Source organism: Vipera berus (assembly GCF_964194415.1).
Source record: "Vipera berus genome assembly, chromosome: 2".
Classification (NCBI taxonomy): domain Eukaryota; kingdom Metazoa; phylum Chordata; class Lepidosauria; order Squamata; family Viperidae; genus Vipera; species Vipera berus.
In genome coordinates, this window is record NC_138203.1 from 105,009,835 (window position 1) to 105,031,355 (window position 21,521).

Here is a 21,521-nt window from a genome sequence, read left to right on the forward strand (position 1 = left end):
TTCGTCCGGTCTCCAACCTTCGCTTTCTTGCGAAGGTTGTTGAGAGTGTGGTGGCGCATCAGCTCCCTCTGGTCCTGGATGAAGCGGATTATCTAGACCCGTACCAATCGGGTTTCAGGCCCGGGTACAGCACGGAGACGGCATTGGTCGCTCTGGTGAATGATCTCTGGAGAGCTTGGGACAGGGGACACTCCTCTGTCCTAGTCCTATTAGACCTCTCAGCGGCGTGATGTCCTGTTGCCTGGAGGCGGTTTGGGTCTGGATGGGGAGGAACAGACTTCAACTCAACCCCAACAAGACTGAGTGGCTGTGCATACCGGCATCCCGGGATATTCAGAACATCCCATCTCTTTCCATGGGGGGTGAACTATTACCCCCCGTAGATAGGGCTCGCAACTTGGGAGTCCTTCTAGATTCACGGCTCACTCTGGAAGACCATATAGTAGCTGTGACTAGGGGGGCCTTCGCTCAGGTTCGCCTGGTGCGCCAGTTGCGGCCCTATCTAGACCGGGATGCTTTATGTACGGTCACTCACGCGCTCGTGACCTCTCGTCTGGACTACTGCAACGCTCTCTACATGGGGCTGCCCTTGAGGACCACTCGGAGGCTCCAACTGGTACAGAATGCATCCGCGAGAGTTGTGTTGGGAGTCTCCCGATACTCCCATGTTACACCTCTCCTCCCTCTGCCCTGTGCGCTCCCACAGAGAGGGCCTACTCAGGGTGCCACCGATCAGAGAATGTCGATTGGTGGCCCCCAGGGGGAGGTCCTTCTCTGTGGGTGCCCCGGAGCTATGGAATCGGTTGCCGGTTGAGCTCCGGATGGCGCCCAACCTTCGCTCCTTCCATCGCGATCTGAAGACATTCTTATTTGAACAAGCCGGCCTGGCCTGAAGGGGGATGGGTTGGGTTTTTATGTCATTTTTAATATCTGTATTTACTGTTTTTAGCTGGGCATATGTTTAATTTTCTTTTAACTTTTGTATTTTTGTATTTTTTATATATCTGCCCTGTTCACCGCCCTGAGTCCTTCGGGAGAAGGGCGGTATATAAATAAAATTATTATTATTATTATTATTATTATTATTATTATTATTATTAATAATAATTATTATTATTATTATTATTATTATTTGGTGGAGCAGTGGGCTAATGCCTCCTTAAGTAACACCAGCTGCCTGCAATTAGTGCAGGTTCGCATCCCACCAGGCTCAAGGTTGACTCAGCCTTCCATCCTTCCGAGGTAGGTATAATGAGGACCCAGATTGTTGGGGGCAATTAAGCTGACTTTGTAATAATGCCGCTTGGGGGTGTGTGAAAGCCCTAATAAGCAGGCATATACATAGAATGAAGGCTACTGCTAAACTTGTAAGCCGCCCTGAGTCTTCGGAGAAAGGGCGGGATATAAATGGAATTTTTTTTTAAAAAAAAACTCCGCTGGAACCTATCTGGACCCGTTGTTTTCCCATTTTTTGTCTTTTTATGGCCTCTGATATTTCCATCATTCTAACCCTTTCTTCTAACATAGTTTTAAATGTTTCTGGGATTTTTGGAAGATTATTTTATTCCAGATATTTTACAATTCTCTCTCTTGAGGTTTCCTCTTTATCGTACAGTTCCTTGTAGTATTCTTTGATTATCTTTTTTATTTCTTAATTTTTAAATTGTAAATGGCCTTTCCCATCTAGCAAATTATGTATCGTTTTCTTCTCTTTCTGTTTTTTAAGTTTATAAGCTAACCATCTTCCTGGTTTATTGGCATTTTCAAAAAAAGTTCTGTTTTGCTCTCTTTATCTGTTCTGCCACTTTTTCTGAGTCCAACAGATTTAATTTATGTTTTATTATATCCATTTCTCACTGGAGAAGAGCCTAATGCTGGGAAAGATTGAGGGCAGTAGAAGAAAGGGACGACATAGAATGAGGTGGCTGGAGGGAATCACTGAAGCAGTAGGCATGAGCTTAAATGGACTCCAGAAGATGGTAGAGGACAGGAAGGCCTGGAGGAACATTGTCCATGGGGTCACGATGGGTCGGACACGACTTCGCAGCTAACAACAACAACAATATCCATTTCTCTTTTCAAAGTCTTTTTTGTGGATTTTTTTGCAGTTCTCATTCTAACTTTCCAAATTTTTCTTTTAGTAATACATATTGCTGTCTTCTCTGTTTGCTTTTCTTTGCCATATATGTTATAGCTATGCCTCTAAAGTACGCTTTAGCTGTATCCCATACATTTTGTAATGTTGTAGCTTCTTTTTTATTTTATTTTTAAAAAAATCAATTTCTTTTTTCGCTAGCTCTATGAATTCTCTTTCTTTTAATATAGATTGATTTAAAGTCCATCTTCATCTTTTTTGTATTCCTTTCCAAGTCATTTTCAGAGGGTTATGGTCTGCCCATGTGCCTATTTCTCTCTCAATATCCTGTATGTTCATTCTCACGTCAGCAGTCATCCAAATCATATCGATCCTTGACCAAGATTTTTGGCTGTTTGAATAAAAGGTGTATTGCAGTTTTTGTGGGTTGATCTCCCTCTAGACATCTTGGATTCCAATTTCCCCCGCCATACCAAAAAATGTCTTGGGTAATCTTCTTCCATTTTTTTCCTGTTTTATTGCTTTATAGTCAATTTTTCTGTCTACTATCGTGTTAAAATCTCCTACTAAACATATATTTTGGTACTCCATTTCTATTATTTTTCTACGTAGGTTTTTATAAAATTCTTCTTGATTGTTGTTTGGTGCATAAACTGCCACTAGCAGTGTTTACTTTTGGTGCAGATATATTTCTACCATTAAGATTCTTTCTTCTTTATCCGAATATACCAATTTAGAACCTATTGTCTCTTTAATATATAAAGCGAACACTCTTTTTTTCTGATGTGCTGATGTGTAATAAAGTTTTCCAATTTTTGGATATTCCAATAATTCATGATGCTGTTCTTTTATATGTGTTTCTTGCAGACAAATTATATCTATATTCAATTTCTGTAATTTCCTGAAGACTTTGTTTCTTTTTGATGGGGAGTTTAGTCCATTTATATTTACTGAAAAAAATCCATTTTCTTTCTCCATTTCCATTTCCATTATTTATACGGTATTTAGGTTTAGTCGATCTAGTAATCCTCTGTTCTCTGGCAAGTCCTTCACCTTTGCCCTCTTGATCGTCTTCCTCTTTCTGTTCTCCTGTTTGTGCAATTGCTCCTTGAATCATCTCTTCCATTTGCTTCTGCTCCTTACTCTCCCCTTGTCTTTTTTCACTCCTTCATCTAGAATTGTTCTATTCCTTACTTCAAAATCTTCTGCTTTCCAGACTGAATCCAATTGATATCTTGTTTTGTTCCAGTTTATTAAAATGCCTTCCAGCATCAGCCATCTGAACTTTATGCCTCTGGCAATCAGCTTTGTAGTTAAGAAATGGTAGTGTCTTCGAGTATCTCTTACTCTCTATGGTATCTGCTTTAAAACCACAATTTCTTTATTTTTATATTGTATTGGCTCATCTCTGACTGTCCTCAATACTTCATCTCTTGTTGTCTTCTTTATGAACCTTCCACGTACTTCTCTTGGCAGTTTATTTCTTCTTGCATAGCTTGAGTTCCTGTGGAATATTTCATCGACCTCCATTTGAATTCCTCCTCTATCTGCTTTTAAAGCCTCTGCCAGGATGTCAATAATCACCACTGCTATGTTTTCTTCTCTGTCCTCAGGTATATTTTGAAATCTCAAATAGTGTTCTGCCTTTTCCATTTCTAGGATCTTAATTGCCACCTCTAAGTCTTGGTTTACTTGTTCTAATTTTTCATTTTCTTGTAATAAGATTTCCATCTTTTTTTATCAATGTCCTCTGATTTTTCTTCCACTTTCTGAATTCTTTGTTCATTTTAAATTATTTGATTTTGAGATTCAAATTTTGCCTTTATATCCAAGATTTCTTGACTTACTTTCTCAAGTTTACTTTGTGTCACTTTGTGGTTTTTTTGTGTCTCTTCATGAATTCTTTGCATCATCTCTTGATTTCTTTGCATCATCTCTTGAATCAGTTTTAATGAGATTTGTGTTTTGCTTTGGGCAGGGCTTATTTTCTCACATTGCAGCATTACTTCAATAGATCCCTCTGTTGTTGGACTAGATTGTCCTACAGAGGGTGCAGAAGAGGTTTTCTTCATAAGTCTGGTAATGTTTGATGAACTCATTTTACAGCTTACAGTCTAAAACCAAATCAGTATCTGTTTGAGTTTAGCCAAAGTCAACAGAAGTAACTTTAAAAAGTCTTTTCCCTTGCAATCTCACAACAAGGCTTTTTTGTTATTTGCAGGTGTCTCTTCAAGGTCACTGTTATGAAAACATTTTTTCCATTTCCTTCTTTTCTTTTTTCTCACTATTTATTAGTGCTGTCATTTCTTCTTTCACCACTAGGTGTCCTCCTAGGCTTACTTATCAATGTCTGATATTCTTAAAAACAACACTTTCCCCTCTTTGTAATTGCTCACCGCTTTTAAATTAGTCCTTCTGGGGGTCTTTACTTTTGAGCTGTCTCCCATCAGGGGCTCAATGTTTATAAAATCCACAAGGAGAAGGAAAGAAAATTCTGGCTCACCCAGCCTCGGCACGCAGTTGACAGTCAGCTGTTTTGCGGTGCTTCCCTTCTGGCTGGAGACAACTTGGGCTGCCTCGGCTCATCCGGCAGCCTTTCCTCCGCCTTTTCAGAGGGGTCTTCAGTCCGCTCCAATTGGCCACCACCTGATCCAAGCTCCTGGAGTATCCCTCCTTCTTTGTTGCCACTCCAGGACAACTTTCCGACCCTTTAAGGATCGCTGTTGCTTCCGGTTCCTGTCTTCAGCAGAGAAGTTGGAGAATTCGAAACGTCGGATCCTCCGGCTGAAATTTATTTTTGTTGGGGACCCTAAGGGGCCAGAATCCACCCTGAAGGGGTGGAATGAAGGAAGGAAATCCCAGGGACTTAGGAGAGATGGCGGTCTCTCCGAACAGTCCAGGACAGGGATCGGCAACCCGAAAAAGGAAAAGAGCCACTGGGAACCGGTTCCATCACACATAAAAATAAGTGGGAGCTGCGTGCGTGCGTCCATGCACGCGCATGCGCAAAAAACGTTTCTTGCGCATGTACGGACGCACGCGCTTGCCTTTTTTTTATGTGTGATGGAACCGGTTCCTGGTTGCGCGACGGCGACGGCCCGTCTGCAAAGGTGCTGAAAGCGGCAGCTTTGCAGACGGGCCGCGGCAGCTTTCGCAACAAGCGGGGCTGCTACCCATTCCGAGAGGTGCGCGCGCACCTCCCCACACCTCCCCAAATGGCAGGTTTGGGGAGGTGCGCGCGCACCTCTCGGAATGGGTAGCGGCCCCGCTTGTTGCGAAAGCTGCCGCGGCCCATCTGCAAAGCTGCCGCTTTCGGCAGCTTTGTAGACGGGCCGCGGCAGCTTTCGCAACAAGCGGGGCCGCTGCCCATTCGCGCGGAGGTACGGAGAGCTGCCGACGTTTGGGGAGGTTTGGGGAGGTGCGCGTGCACCTCCCCAAACCTCTCCAAACGTCGGCAGGTCTCCGGACGGCGGCGGCTTGGGAGAGGTGCGCGCACACTCTCCAAACCGCTGCCATCCCGTTTGCACAGCTGCCGTGAACGCGGCAGGTCTCCGGATGGGACGGCGGCGGCTTGGAGAGGTGCGCATGCACCTCCGCCCTTCGGAAAGGTGCGCGCACACCTCTCGGAATGGGCGGTGCCACTCTCCATTTGGAGAGGTGCGCGCGCACCACTGCCCATTCGAAGAGGTGTGCGCGCATGCAGCTCCGGAGCCGCGGGTTGCCGACCCGTGGTCCAGGAGAAGCCTCCCAGAAACCAACAAAAGAAAAGGCTGGCTAACGCCATGTGCAGTCATAGCTGAAGCAATGGAAGTCATAAGCGATTACCGTAAGCTAAGTGAAATAATACACCTGTTTAAACAAAGATAACACAGCTGAAGAAATGAATACTTTACAAAAGGAAACGTGATGAGTGACAACAATTCCAAAGGACAATGACTTTAAACTACATAGAAATCCAGAATAACTTTGAGAGTATGAATCAACTCATTTTCAACTTAATTTCACTCCAAGAAATTTCTCAGGAAAATACAGTAGAGATGACTGAACAAGATTCTGAAGACAGAGACTCAAAGAAGGAACCTTATAAAACACTCATTTTAAAAAAGGAAGTATATGATAAGCAGCAAAAATTTCAAAGGACAATGACTTTAAATTACAAGGAAATGCAGAAGAACGTTGAGAGCATGAATCAACTTATTTTCAACTTAATTTCACTTCAAGAACTTTCTCAGGAAAATATAGCAGAGATGATTAAATATAATTTTGAGGATAGAGACTTGAAGATGGAATCATATAAAATAAAAAATTATGATTTAATTCATTTGGGAAATATTTTAATACGTCTAAACAACTTTGAAGATACGGAAAAGAATGAGAAAAAATTCCCTTTAGGGAAACAAATGATGCAGCAAAACATGTTGATTAAGAAAGACAACGACCAGAGAAAAAAGGTTAAAATGAAATATCAGGAAAGAGATGGAATTTACCAGAAAGAATACTTCAAAAAGAAACATTTGTTTGAATATGGCTAAGAAATGGGAAAATTTTGAAATATACTACTCTTAGAGGGAAATTTTTTCTTCTTTTTCTTCCTCTAAATTAATATAATTGTGTTTTGTTTTTGTTTTTTTCTATTCTTCTGAGTTGAATTGATTTAAACAAAAGCAAAGGTTTTACTGTAGCTATTTAAATGTGATGATAAGAAAAATATAAAAAATGTGTTTTGAATGAGATTTAAAGGATTAGATGATTAGAACTATTGAATGGAATGTTCAAAGTTTAAATAGATTAAATACATTCTTAGCTATGGTTAAAAAGAATGAGAAATTGAGGGAATAAATATATATTAAATTAGGAGAAATACATATTTTCATATGTTATTTTTTGTAGTCTAGTACTTAAATCCACTAATGTAAATATAGTTGAATGTTGAACTGATTGTTATTTGTAAGAACATTTAAAATTTGGAGGGAGAAATAAGCTGCTCTTCTTTCTTTCTTTTTTGTTTCTTTTTATTTCTATTTTACTTATTGATTGGGAAATATAAAAATATGAGAGGGTATGGAAAAAACAGAATGAAATCCACCAAGGTAAATATAGTTGTGTTAAAAAGGCTGTTAACTTGTAAAAATATTTAGAAATTGGGGAGAAATAAGCTGAAACAAACATGGTGACAGGATTTATGATAAGGCAACTAAAACGATATACAGGATTATTGAAACTATATATTGAACTGTTGTTAAGCAAATAAAACTGTCTTAATGTAATGTTTTGCAAAGAAAGATACGTTGGGGAAAGGGGAAATCAAATAATTAACATATGGAATATAGATTATAGAAATTAATTGTTAAGGACTGTCTTATAAATGTTACCCAGACAACATTCTGTTTTATAATGATTTATGTTATGTTAAAAAATTCTAATAAAATATTTGCAAAAATAAAAGGATCGCTGTTGCAACATTTCCATAGTCACATGATCAAAATCCAGCCGCTTGGCAACTGATGATTGCAGTGTCCTGTGATACCTTTTGCAATCTTCTGACAAGCAAAGTTAATGGGGGAGTCAGATTTCACTTAACAAATGTGTTACTAACTTAGCAACTGCAGTGATTCACTTAACAGTTGTGTCACAAAAGATCGTAAAAGGGGGAAAATTCACTTAACAAAGTTTCATCTTATCAACAAAGTTTTGGGCTCAGTTGTGGTCAAAGTTGAGGGCTGCCTATATTTCTTCCTTTGTACTCATGATGAACAGCAGTATTTGATGGCGTCTCTATATACCCTACACTTCTGCCCTGCTTATTTTTCCAGAGCCACTGCCTTTTGAAGACATCACCATTGCCATGGATTCCCACCAACTCAATGGTTCCCAAAGGGTTGTCTTTGACAGAATCCTGACTGAATCAGAATGCAAAGACATCCTTCGTCTGTCCAAGGTGAGGAAAGGAGCCAGCAAATACTCTGCATGATCCTGTATAAAAGAAACAGAAGCTTTGCACTGGTGAAGGGCAATACCAGATCTCTCATAAGTTTGTGCGTGTTTCAGGCAGCTGGAGGAACAGGAGATGGCTATCGTGGCAGACGTTCCCCTCATACTCCTCATGAGCGATTTGAAGGCTTAACAGTGACAAAAGCTTTGCAGGTAAAAGCCTTAGTGATTTTAGAATGAGCTAAGTGTTGTGATTCAGGGTCAGCCTGTGGGTTCGGCAGTTGGGTCGGACGACTCAGAGGAGGAGGGGGGTGTTGAAGACCTTGCTGAGGGGGTTGAAGATCTTGCTGATGAGAGCCCTCAGCCAGGCCCCTCCCACTTGGTCACCACGGAGACCCAGCTGTGTGAGCCTGACAGTGTGGATGAAGATGACCCACAGCTGGCCCTGTTCAAGGACGCCCGACGCAGGAGGCAGTCAATTAGGAGTAAACAGAGGAAGGCAATGGGGCTCCTCGGAAGGAGGCACAAAGAAGCCACACCCTGAACTCTATATAAGGGGAATGTGTGGGAGGGCTGGTTTGCTGAAGGCAACCGCTTGGATAGTTCATGTTTCTTAAAGCTCCTGTTTCTTGGTTTGTCTTGTTCCGTTTGTTTTTGTGGTAATAAATTTGGCAGGCGTAATTCCAGCCTCTTGCCTTCTTGTAAAAGGGGTTGTCCCTGCCTTTTCTGCAGGGCCGGTAGCAGGCTGGTACAGAACATTAAGTTCCTGGTCCCGCAGGATTTTTTTTCCCCATTCCCCAGTTTCACAGACTCTAGACATAAACATACATTACAAAGTTAATATTACAGACAGATATGACACACATACATCTTCCTCTTCCTTTTCCTAAAATTTAAACTCTATGTATTATGCAAATAAATGTAAAAACATTTCTAGTTGCTGTTTTCTTGGGAAAAGGATAGTGCAAGTCTCAACTGAGAAGTGGTAAACAAATGCTTAACTTTTCCTTCTTTCTGAAACAAAGCAAAATGACTCTGTGAATCATATTTGGAATCTTTATATATAATTAATTTGGAGCATCTCATAGAGAAAGCAGAACGGGAGATAGGATTAGAATCAGGTGGGACTTCTGGTTCCTGCAAGCAGCAAAGCAGTTGAGGGATTCAGGATGCCAAGCCCTCCAGCTGAGTTCCTTCCTGTTTGGGGACTCTAAATGAACCAGAAGCCGCCCCAGAGAGGTGGCAATGAAGGAAGGAAGTCCCAGGGTCCTAAGAGAGATGGTGGTCTCCCCGATCAGTCCAGGAGAAGCCTTCCAGAAACCAACAGGAAAAAGGCTAGCTAACTCCATAGTCTATCCCCAGCTGCAAGCAATGGAAGTCAAAAGCTCTACTTTAAGTTAATTGCAAACAGCATGTTTGAATCTGGGTAAAAATATTTATTTTCTCTATCCCAGGGCTTTTCAATCAGTGGTACAGGTACCACCTGTGGTACATTGGCACCTGGCAGGTGGTTCGTGACCATCCTAGAAAAGTGGTAGCAGGGGAGGGGAATGAGCTGAACCGGTGGCAGCGCCACACAAGCCTGAGCAAAAGATGAATGGAGCTGCAAGGCTGTCAGGGCTCAGTGGAAGTGCCAGGATCAGCACTTCTTCAGGGCTGTCAGGGCTCAGTGGAAGCGCCAGGATCAGCACCAGGCTCCAGCTAGAGATCGGCACTGATCCTGGTGCTTCTGATGAGCCCAGAAGAAGCGCCGATCAGCTGGAATGTTGCAGCATCTCCAGGGTCTTGTGATTTATATTCAGATGCTTGGCAACTGATTCATATTTATGATGGTCACAGTGTCCCAGGGTCATGTGAAACCTGCTGCAACCACCTAGCATATGGAGGGAATAAAAACCAAACACTCCCCACCCCACCCCCGCTGCCAATCCTCAACAGAAATGCTCACCACAATGAAAACCTCGGACAGGAGGAAGAGCACCGCCAGGCGGGCAGGCAGGTGTCTTGCTTGGCTGTGGCTTTGGGGGCACTTTTCCAGTGCCATTGTAATTTTGAACAGTCATTAAGCGAACTGTTATAAGTCGAGGACTACCTGTACTTTACCACTTTTTTCCTTTTTTTTTGGTCATCAAGTTTTTGACACTTTGCTAAGCGACTGGTGGTACTCGGATGTTGCCATATCCTAAAAGTGGTACAATGGGTGAAAAGTTTGAAAAGCCCTGCTCTATCCTACTTACTTTCCTGAAAAGGAGAAACTCCCAAGAAGCAAAAAACAATCCTCTGAGAGTGAAAAAGGGAGGGGTTCCCCCCCCCGCCGCCCTTTGACTATTGGAAGCGGAGAATCTAACCCTCCATGGAGGAAAAAGATATGAAAAATGAACCGATGCTGACAGCTACTGGTGGATGAGGATTATGACAGCCATGGAAAAATCTGGGAGAAGACTAATCTCTGTGCCTGTGACCTTCAAAGCCTTAATAAATACAGCTGTTTAGATAAAGTGAGACTTACAAATCTGAGGGAACAGAAACAAAGAAAAAAAGACCTTTTTTATGAACTCTCTGGACTATACATATCTATTTAATTCTGACTTCAAAGCTACTTCCAAAGAGGGAAGAAAAAAAGAAAAGAAAAAAAATCTGGACTTTTGGTCTGTGGAAAATCAGAGATTTATAAAAAAAAACACTTATCAAGAAATAATGAATACTTCACAAGAGGAAATATGTGATAAGCTGCAACTAATTCAAAGGACAATGATCTCAAACTACAAAGAAATACAGAATAACTTTGAAAGTATAAATCAACTCATCTCCAATTTAATTTTATTCCAAAAAAAAACCCTCAGGAAAATATAGCACAGAGGGAACAGACAAAATAGTTGACTGAACATAAATCCGAGGATAGAGACTTGAAAATCGAATTCTACAAAACAAAGGAGTATGATTCAATTTAAGTGGGGGGGAAAATTCAAGAAATACTAGATTTGGAAAAGACAAATTTCATTTTAACACTACAAAGCAAACTTGAGGACAAGAAAAAAGACTGGAAAAAACATTCTACAGAGATATTAGGAAAAACATCAGAACTGGAGAGACAAAAAGTGACAAGAGAAGTAGAGGGAAAAGGAAGGAAAAAGATTCTTTATAAAAAGGAGTGGGCAAATGCCCATAACAAAGATATTGATTTACTTTATATATCTACAGCAACACTTACAATCATACAGAAAAACCTTTTGATTCAGCAAAGTACATTGATTAAGAAAGACACTGGACAAAGAAAAAAGTTTAAGATGGAAACTAAGAAAATAGATTTTTTTTTAATTTTAATTCCATTTATATCCCGCCCTTCTCCGAAGACTCAGGGCGGCTTACAAGCTTAGCAGTAGCCTTCATTCTATGTATATGCCTGCTTATTAGGGCTTTCACACACACCCCAAGCGGCATTATTACAAAGTCAGCTTAATTGCCCCCAACAATCTGGGTCCTCATTTTACCTACCTCGGAAGGATGGAAGGCTGAGTCAACCTTGAGCCTGGTGGGACTCGAACCTGCACTAATTGCAGGCAGCTGGTGTTACTTAAGGAGACATTAGCCCACTGCTCCACCAAGGCTCTGTGATGATGGGACCTATCAGAGAGAATACTTAAAAAGAAACATTTGTTTGAATATGGTTAAAGAAATAGAAAAACTTTGGAATATACTACTCTAAGAGGGATGAATTCTCCAAATAATATAGTATGCTTCTTTCTTTTCTGTAAAAAAAAGCTGAAACCACTTAAATAAAGGAAATGTTTTAGATATTTAAATGTGACTGAATTTAAGAAAAGTATAAAAAAATGTTTGAATCAGAGTTAAGGGATTAGATGACTGGACCTATTGAATGGAATGTTTAAAGATTAAATATATTCTTAACTGTGGTTAAAAAGAATAAGAAATTGAGGAAATAAATATATATTAACCTAGGAGGGATATATATTTCAAGTAGTATGTTATTTCCTATGTTTCTTTGCTCTTGCTTTCTTTTCTTCTTTTTTTCGTTTTTCTTCTTCTCTCTTTTCATTGTTTTATCTATTTCTTAAGAAATGTGAAAGTGTGAGATGGCTTATATGGAAAAAATAAAATTAAATTTGTCAATGTAAAAGTAATTAATCGTTGAGAAAATTTTCACTAGTAAGAATATCTAGAATTTGGTGGGAGAAATAAACTAAAATAAGGATTGTAACAGGATTTATGACAAGGCAACCAAAATGACTGAAAAGAAAAGAAATATTATAGTAATATGATTAATATTTTTAGGAATATTGAAAAAATATATACTCAATTGTTATTTATCAAAACAATAAGAATTGCATTAACTCAATGTTTGCAAAAAAAGGATATTGGGGGAAAGAGGAAATAAACTAAAATTAATATATGGAATATAGATTATAGAAATTAATTGTTAAGGATTGTTTTACTAATGTAACCCAGACAACACACTGTTTAGCAGTTATTGAGTGATTTATGTTTTGTTAAAAAAAATCAATAAAATATATTACAGTCAAAAAAAAAAGGATTAGAATCAGGTGAAAAAGAGATCAGGAAGGATCACATATACAATGTGTAAAACAATACAAAACTTGTTTCATTTTCTACTTTTCTTTTATTAACCAAACAAAATATGGTTAAAAACTAAGAAATATAAAATTAAAAAGGAAAATAAGGTAGTAATTAAAAAAGCAAATTAAAAAGTAAATTAAAATTAAACCTTGGGAACCTGGTTCTGCTGTGTGTATGGCCATATCCAAGCAGCAAAAAACATCTTAGCACTTGTTTCCAGAGTCCATATCGTTCATCCTTTACCTCGCAAGATCTCAAGATCAGCCTGCAGTTAGAGCAGCCTTCCTGGTCCTTCCCTCCAGAAGATGCATTTTCCCTCTAATCCCAGCTCAAGATTTTCCATCTGGACAATGCATGGTGCAGGAAGGAGGAGGAAGGTTGAAATGACCTGGTTGGGGGAGATTATCTGCTCAACCCTAATTGGCCCAACAAGTCTGCTGTGAAACCACCCCTTTCTGTCTGTCCTCTGGTGTTCTAACCTATTTTGCAGTCCCAGTTTGCCTAAAGAGAGACCCGGAGAACAATTGCTACCTTTGTTCCCATGAGTGAATTTTTATGCATCTCTAAGTCTGAATGCATTTGGAAAAGACCCTGATGGTGAGAAAGGTTGAAGGCAAAAATAAAGGGGGAGACTGCTGAGGATAGGATGGCTAGATAAGGTCATTGATGCAATTAACATGAATTTCAGCAAACTCTGGGAGACAGCGGGGGGGCTGGGGGGGCTAGCATGCTATGGTCCATGGGGTGACAAAGAGGCAGACACAACTTAGTGACTAAACAACAAAAAATCTGCATGCATTCATTTTATGTTAGTGTGTACCAGGTCAGGTAGCCATTTCCCCCCCCCCCAAAGAATGATAAAATAAAAGAATTCAAAGGCATTTTATGACCATTGATGGAATCTTAATTCTCATTATATATCTGTGTGTGTGTGTGTGTGTGTGTGTAATGTTTGTTAAGTATTTAGATTACCTTGCTAGGCCCCAAACATGGGACAAATCTTATTTCCTGTTTCAGCCTAACCCAAGGCCATCAACAGGCAGTAGTCACAGCAGTGACAGCTCATATTTGTGTAAATTATAATTATATTAAATTATAATTATATATATATATTATGTAAATATATATATGTACATTTGTATTTAATATCACTTATCAAGGAAGGGACCTAGGGTTTTTTTGTCTCGCTTTACTGATAACTTGTAAAATAAATACACAATTAACTGACAATCTAGGGATATAAGAAAATTGTCACCATCTGACTTTGCCTCTCTGACTTGATGTAAGAGAAGCCATGTCTTCCACCCTACTTTGTTAAGAATATTTATAATGGGTCTGTCATGGTTCCAATAGACGAGACCAGTAGAAATAAGAACTCCAAGGCTGTCAACTTTCAAATGGACGTGGCTGGGTCCTTATCACTTTTCTTTTTGATCTTCCTGAAATTTAATAGAAATTAAGTATTGCACTGATTTGTTTTTCTCTAATAGCTGGCTGAGGAGAGTAGTATGAACTGGAAAGATATTAAACTTCTCCTGCAAGCCAGTGAGAAATCCCGGAAAATTGTGGAATCCTATTTTACCCCTGGGAATAATCTCTATTTTTCTTTCACACACCTTGTGTGTCGCACAGCTGCAGACGGTAAGGAACTCTTAAGTACTTTCTTGAGACTTGCAATGTAAGACCTTCATGTTTATAACGACAATTTGTAATGCATCTCATTCTAATCTGTAACACGGTATTCCTGGTAAATTTATTGCAAAAATTATCTATTTCAATTGAAGAAATAGGAAAGAAAAATAATGTAGTCTATTCATATGGAATGCGTAGCGAACATAGGTTTGGTTATATAACTTTGGCAAATGCATGTTTATTAATAAAGCAGTGAATATCAGAACCAAAAAAATTACTATGGATATTCAAAAAATGCGACTTTCTCATGCTTTAGTTCATGAGCAAAATTTCAAATATGAATTCTGATTTTGAGCTGAAAATTAAAAATCCACTGTTTTATGACATTAAGTTTATGGTTTGATATTAAAGCATATATCAAATACAAAGTCCCATAAACTCACATCCACTAAATCACAGGTGTCAAATTCGATCATGTCACATGACATATGGTGAGGTATCACAACATTTTTGCCTTTGAGGAGCCGGGGTGGGTGTGGCCTGCATGTGATGCCTCCAGCCCATGGGCCGCCAGTTTGACACTGCTGCACTAAACACACTTTTTTCAATCCAGGAAGAGAAACTCATACATATATAAAGTAGTCTTGCATTGTCATTGTGCCCTGTGTTCTAGATTGGTTTCCATTTATTTATTTGGCACTACAGTGTCTGCATATTACAACTGGGGTTATTCTTAATAGGCATATTTATGAATTCAGTGCAATACAGGCTGTGGTGATGAAAATGTTCTACATATAATTATGTTAACGTTGTAATTGCAAGAGAAATTGGTAAAGAATGTGTGGTCATATATATTTTATCCTTTGAATTTATAGGATGGGTGCCTGATAGAGACTATAGTTTAGTTTCGCAATTGCAGGGGAAGTAAAAAATTTATGTCGCCATTTTATATTTTCATTTTTAAAAGTTTAAAATCTGCTAATTGTACATTTACATGTGTACCAGTGAAGGAAGCCAGGTTTAAAAATATAGTGTGGTCAATGAGGGTGATACTTCCCAAAACATGCATAGTGAAAACTAGTCTCCATTAAAACAATGTTAAGAAAACTGTGGATTTTCTGCCATCAAATCCTGAGATCAAAGGAAAGTGTAGAAGAAAGAATTGCTAAACTAATCTTCCATCTTGAAAACACTAAATCCACCACAATGAAATACTCAATACTCAAGGTGGCGCTGTGGATAGAATGCAGTATTGCAGGCTAATTTGGCTGACTGCCAGCAGTTCGATTCTGAACAGCTCAAGGTTGACTCAGCCTTCCATCCTTCCAAGGTCGGTAAAATGAAGACCCAGATTGTTGGGGGCAATAGGCTGACTCTGTAAACCACTTAGAGAAGGCTGTAAACAGTGGTGAGATTCAGCCAGTTCACACCAGTTTGGCAAAACTGGTAGCTATTTTTTTGTTGCCCAGGCCCAGAATGGACTTCCAGAAGTGGCATCCACACAAAGAACTGGTTGTTCACATATTTGAATCCCACCACTGGCTGTAAAGTACTATAAAGCAGTATATACAGTAAGTCGAAGTGCTATTGCTATTGCTAATAAACTAAAGCATGGAGAGAGAGAGAGAAAGAGAGAGAGAGAGAGAGAGAGAATAGCAGAAGAGAAATAGCTTTAGCAAAACAAGTGGGGGGATGTATTATCTGCTATATGTGTAAGTCAGATAAAGCAGTACTATGATAAGCTGGGTCTTTTCTTGAAACTGGGATTTTGCTAAGTCTCCTAAGTCATCCCTGCTGATATAGTGAGAGGAATTTTGCTGGAGGAGAAATGGATAGCAATACACATTTTTTAAAGTCTCAAGCCAGTTCCATCCTACTAGAATTACACCAGGCATACCCAGTTGTGTTTCTTCAAAGAATAAAGGCAGTCCTTAACTGATGGCCACAGTTGGGACCAGTATTTCCATTGCTAACAAGGTGGTTGTTAACTGAGTCACACCCAATTTTATGACCTTTATTGCCATAGTTAAGCAAATCATTGCAGTTGGTTACGTGAATTACTCGGTTGTTAAATGAATCCAGCTTTCCCCATTGACTTTGTCAGAAATCAGCTGGGAGGTCATAAATGTGACTGCGGGGATGCTGCAATGGTTATAAGTGTGCAGGCCAGTCATAAGGCATTTTTTTCAGTGCTATAGTAACTTTGAACAGTCACTAAATGAATGGCTCTAAGTCAAGGACCACCAATATTATGTACTGTAAATTCTGGAGTTGTAGAAGAACAATGAGGAATTGGCCTTTGGGTTTCTTTTGCCTATTGAGCAGCAAAGTGCTGGTCAAGGGAACAAAACAGTTACAACTTTTGTGGTTCCTCCTTAGGAGAACAGGAAAGTCGCATGGATCTCAGCCATCCAGTCCATGCTGATAATTGCCTCTTGGACCCAGAAGGAAACACTTGCTGGAGAGAACCCCCTGCCTACATACACAGAGACTATAGGTAATAGTTTCAGAGTGAAAATTGACATACTGTATGTCTCATGCTGAGCATTCCGTACTTAAATTATTCAGATACACATTTCATTTATTTCTTTATAATTAAAGATGGTAAATTTTAAACAGATTATAAACCACATTCAGCAATTTGGAAGGAAGGGATTTTATGTTGATTGGTTGATGTGACCAATATGCCACCGAAACTGTTTAAGCTTCCAGCAGTTTATAATAATGTAGTCATTAGTAGTTGCTTGGATACCAAACTTAACAAATTTGTATTTCTTTTATTTCAAAATCATTTGGAGGACCCTCTTTTCCCAGTTAACATCTACCTGGTCCACCAAAATGGGAAGTCAGGACAAGTTGCAAGTCCCATCTACTAAGGAAATAAATCTGGTGGGACCAAGAAAAAGGGCCTTCTCCATACTGGCTCCCTCCTTGTTGAACATCATCCCAGTGGAGATAGGATTGGCCCCACCCTTGTTACATTTCTGAAAGGCCCTGGAGATTCTGTCAGTGGGCTTGGGGTTTTTTAAATTGTAGCTTTTTATTGTTCTAAATTCACCTTGTGTAAGTTGGGTAGCCATATAATCTTGTTTAATAAATAAATAAATATTTGTCAATATATATGCTGTTGCTGGAGTGAGATTCTTCTCCTCTCCCTCCAAATTTAGCTATTCTGAGGAGGCATATAGTAGCCTTGTTCGCCTCCCCATGAACCTTATATTGTCTTTTCAAAATAGAATTCTAGAATTCCAAAATATTCTGAGTTTTTCTTCGTGACATTTGTTTCTATCTTACTCATCCAGGCTAAAAGAAACACTGCTTTGTGCACGTATCAGCTGACCATCTACCGGGCAAACAATTCTTTTATCATGGAATTCATTAAACTAGCAAAAGAAAAGAATTGAATTGCTGCCATGTATTTTGCTTCTTAGTCTTAAACTACAAAGAGACCTCTTGCTTGCCATTCTTAGTTTTATAATTAGAGTAGAAGTATACAGTGACACTTTTTCCATGCTCAAGAGAGGAACAAGTTTAAGATTGGTATCACCCTTGTGTAGTCTTAATCAAACTATCTGCTCATTGGAAACTGAGCCAATTAACTCTGCAAATTAATTTGGCTTCTGTGTAAAAAGGAACGGCTGTGATTGTTGTTTTAGAGCCCTTCCTCTAGACTAGAGCTGCTGGGCAAGAGATGCATCCTGTTGGTAGTAACGTCTGCCTGGCCCTGCTCTGGGATTCCTATTGACTTCATGGTTCATTCTTCCTCATCACAGGTAGCTTTGTTCCTCCCATAATAATGGCTGGTTTATTTTTTCCTCCCTCCTTTTCTCAACATAAGCAGCTAATACACCAAAGTGAAGAGCACAGCTGGGACTGCCTCTTGTCTCTGGTGCTCTCTAATTGGCTAGCTAAAGGACAAGTTGAGAATCCCTGCCAGATGCTGCACAGCAGCATGAAAGTATGTGGATGGAAGCCATTGGCTGTGTGGAGGGGATCTGGGAATGGAAATGATTATGTCTTCTGATCCGTGCTTTAATTAACATATGCGGCTACTGCTGAGGAAGAGAACAGTGTAAGACGTGGCAACAATTGATTCCTGCAGTCATTGACCGAGAGTGGATCAGTTCGACATTGCTGTTGGCTCTCCTCCAGAAGCTGATATGCTTGGAGTATTTAGAATTTTTTTTTAATCCCATTTATATCCCGCCCTTCTCCGAGGACTCAGGGTGGCTTACAATCTAAAGCACAAATCAATGTGCTTAGCAATAGCCTTCATTCTATGTATATGCCTGCTTATTAGGGCTTTCGCGCCCCCCCCCCCAGCGGCATTTTTACAAAGTCAGCTTATTGCCCCCAACAATCTGGGTCCTCATTTTACCTACCTTGGAAGGATGGAAGGCTGAGTCAACCTTGAGCCTGGTGGGACACGAACCTGCACTAATTGTAGGCAGCTGGTGTTACTTAAGGAGGCATTAGCCCACTGCTCCACCAAGGATACCAATTTTGGAACTCTGGTTTTAATTTTTTTTAAAAAAAGGCTGTTTCTGCAAATGGAAGAAGAACTTCAGACCTGTTCAAAATGAACCTATACTCATTTGCTCACAGTGTTTTGACTGAGAGAATGAGGAAGAGAGAGAGAGAGAGATTGGGTAGCTCCCTGTGAAAGCTTAGGAGAGTAAAAGGAAAATCCTTGGAGAAATGTGACATGATAGGAAGGTAGGGAGAACAGCATATATTCTTTTTCTTCCGAAGTAAGGTATTTCATTGAGTATGCTTTCTTCTTAGGCTTCCAGATTTAAATTAGTCCCCCGTATTAATGCCTGCTGCTACAGATAAGACATAATGGATATTTTTTGCAATAAAACATGTAACAGGAGTGGGTGGTATGGAAAATATTCATGCTGTAGTTCTGCAAATAACAAAGAAGCAGTAAACATGAAATGTCAAAGACAGCTCACATACAGACTAGCTTTGCTTTCAACTTACTGCTAACAATGAATGATGAGCACACACAGAGAGAGAGAGAGAGAGAGAGAGAACAGGAACAGAAAGTGGATCTGAGAGTTGCCACTGACTCTGAATATAGATTAACCTTTTCCAATATCTTGGCATCCAGGCAGCATGGCTGGGATTTGTAGGGGAACAGTTTGAAAAAGGCTGCTTCAGTCACGTACATTTCCTTGAATAATATATTTGATCCTTATTAGAGACATCATGTTTTCCCAGGTGAACCTTCAAATCTGCGCTAGCAACCTCCCTTGTGGAAACGCTCTCCTAAAAGAATGTCAATCTCTGGCAATTTAAATACGAAGCTTGATTATTTCAGGTAAAGGAAGATTCGTGGAAGACTGCTCAGGTACCCTTACCTTTCTTTATTTTCTCGTTTCTCCACAGTGCAATCCTTTACCTGAATGAAGACTTCCAAGGAGGGAATCTTTTCTTCACTGAGATGGATGCTGTAACCGTTACAGTGAGTCTGCCTCAAGCCTTGAATATGGGATTAGGAGAGAAGCAACTGAATTCGCAGTATTTGTCCCTAACAAACTGAGCAATCAAGAAAATTCAGCCAAATTTCATCTTGGAGGATGCATTGACTTCTTCCGCGCTGGGCTTGAGCAATTCTCTTCTTCTCTCTAAAATAAGAAAAAATGTTTTCCCACCTATAGTATAACTCACAGTCATCGTGTGAGCTTGAGAGAAGAGAATTCTACGGCAAGGATGGGGAGACCTGTTGATTTATCATTTCCCCCTCTCTCTTTGGCAGGCTCAAGTGCGGCCTAAATGCGGGAGGCTGGTGGCCTTCAGCTCTGGTGAAGAGAATCCTCATGGCGTGTGGGCCGTGACCCGTGGGAGGCGCTGTGCTATCGCCCTCTGGTATACCCTTTCTCCAGAGCATGCGGAGCAGGTAACCAAGCGAGGAGGAGGGGGAAAGGGTGGAAAGGGACCCAAAGTCCATAGGCAAAATAAAAAGTAAGGGCTGCCGAAAAGGCTACAGTGAGGAAATGAAAGGACAGAAACATTGGATAAATTTCCAAGTGTCTTGACTTGAAATTACATTGCTCCCCATAGAAATATTGAGAAAAGCTGATAGTAAGAAGGAGACCATCAAATGGTAAAGTGGTTTTCTATCAGTCTCCTCCTTACTTTTTCCACTTCCTATGTTCTTTCTGGTTGTAGGAACGGGGCCAAGCAGAAAAGCTGATGAGACAGAAAGAGGCAGAACAGGAACAGTCACATAAAGAAGACACAGAAGACAACAATTCTGCACCTGACAGTGTGGATTCACCAGAGCCTCCTTCTCCAAAGGGAAGACCTAGATCCACAAGCCGAAATATTAAATTGGACTCTAAGTCTGGGGTGAAGTCCAGGAGGCTGAGAGTCAGAGATGAATTCTGATCACATTCAGTGCAACCTGGTCCTTTGTAGCTGCTCTAAGTGACTTGTACAAGCAGGCAGCCTGAGAACTTTTGCAACGCCTGACTTAAAGAAGTGTACATTGCTTCTTTACGACACACAAAGTATGGATCAGAGAGTGATACTCCTGGACTTCATCTACTACTTAAACCCGAATATCGTGGTGCCCCAGTAAAGATGCCAAGCTTGTAACCTAATGTAACATTATGGCTAAAACAGACTGAGACACAAATCTTCAGTTCAGGTCAGCCATATTCACAGAGGCCACCAGTTCCTCTCCTTCAGGGGCCTCCATCTACAGTATAGACACAGTTAATACGGATCTATCTACAGTACAGAGCTCTTCTGAGGGGAACAGGGATAATATAAAATGTACTTGGGTTACTTTTAAAGTGCTATATTAATTTTAAATATCTTCCTTCCAGCTTTCATGATTGAAGGAATCAAAATTGGGGAAAAATAATATTCGTTTGTGTGAGCTTTGGGATTGGATGCATGAAAACAGACAAGCCATGCTAGACATCTGGAATACAAAAAGGGAAATGTACAGTTAAAGAATCTACCGTGATCAGAATTCTTATCCCAAAAAGCACGGAAAAACATGTGAAACGTTAAGAAGCAGAATTACTATGAGTTCTTTGTTCAAGCAATGTATGCCGAAACAGATTGGCCCTCGGGTTCTTTTTTGTTAGCAGTATTCAGCACCCAATATGATATTCTCTCCTCCCCCCCCCCCGCCCAATTGTCTGGGTTAGTAGAAAGTATAAATTACTAGCAGAAACACAGACTCCAGAAATTTACATGTATTTGCCCTGTTCAGTTTTGGTTTTGGAAGTAGAGTTTGTTTTTTCAA

General features: G+C 40.0%; 1 protein-coding gene across 1 annotated transcript in view; it reads left to right on the forward strand.

Annotated features, from left to right (window-relative positions):
• Positions 1–20,718, forward strand: part of P3H3 (prolyl 3-hydroxylase 3) — a gene marked incomplete at its 5' end in the record, with an annotated part of 42,226 nt that extends 21,508 nt beyond the window's left edge. Inside the window, 7 exons of the mRNA XM_081318917.1 lie at positions 7,909–8,033; positions 8,144–8,239; positions 14,113–14,263; positions 16,634–16,751; positions 19,649–19,724; positions 20,019–20,159; positions 20,432–20,718. Coding sequence (XP_081175043.1) covers positions 7,909–8,033; positions 8,144–8,239; positions 14,113–14,263; positions 16,634–16,751; positions 19,649–19,724; positions 20,019–20,159; positions 20,432–20,650 — 926 coding nt within the window. The 3' untranslated portion in view covers positions 20,651–20,718. The remainder of the gene's footprint in view (positions 1–7,908; positions 8,034–8,143; positions 8,240–14,112; positions 14,264–16,633; positions 16,752–19,648; positions 19,725–20,018; positions 20,160–20,431) is intronic.
• Between the last annotated feature and the right edge of the window lie 803 nt (positions 20,719–21,521).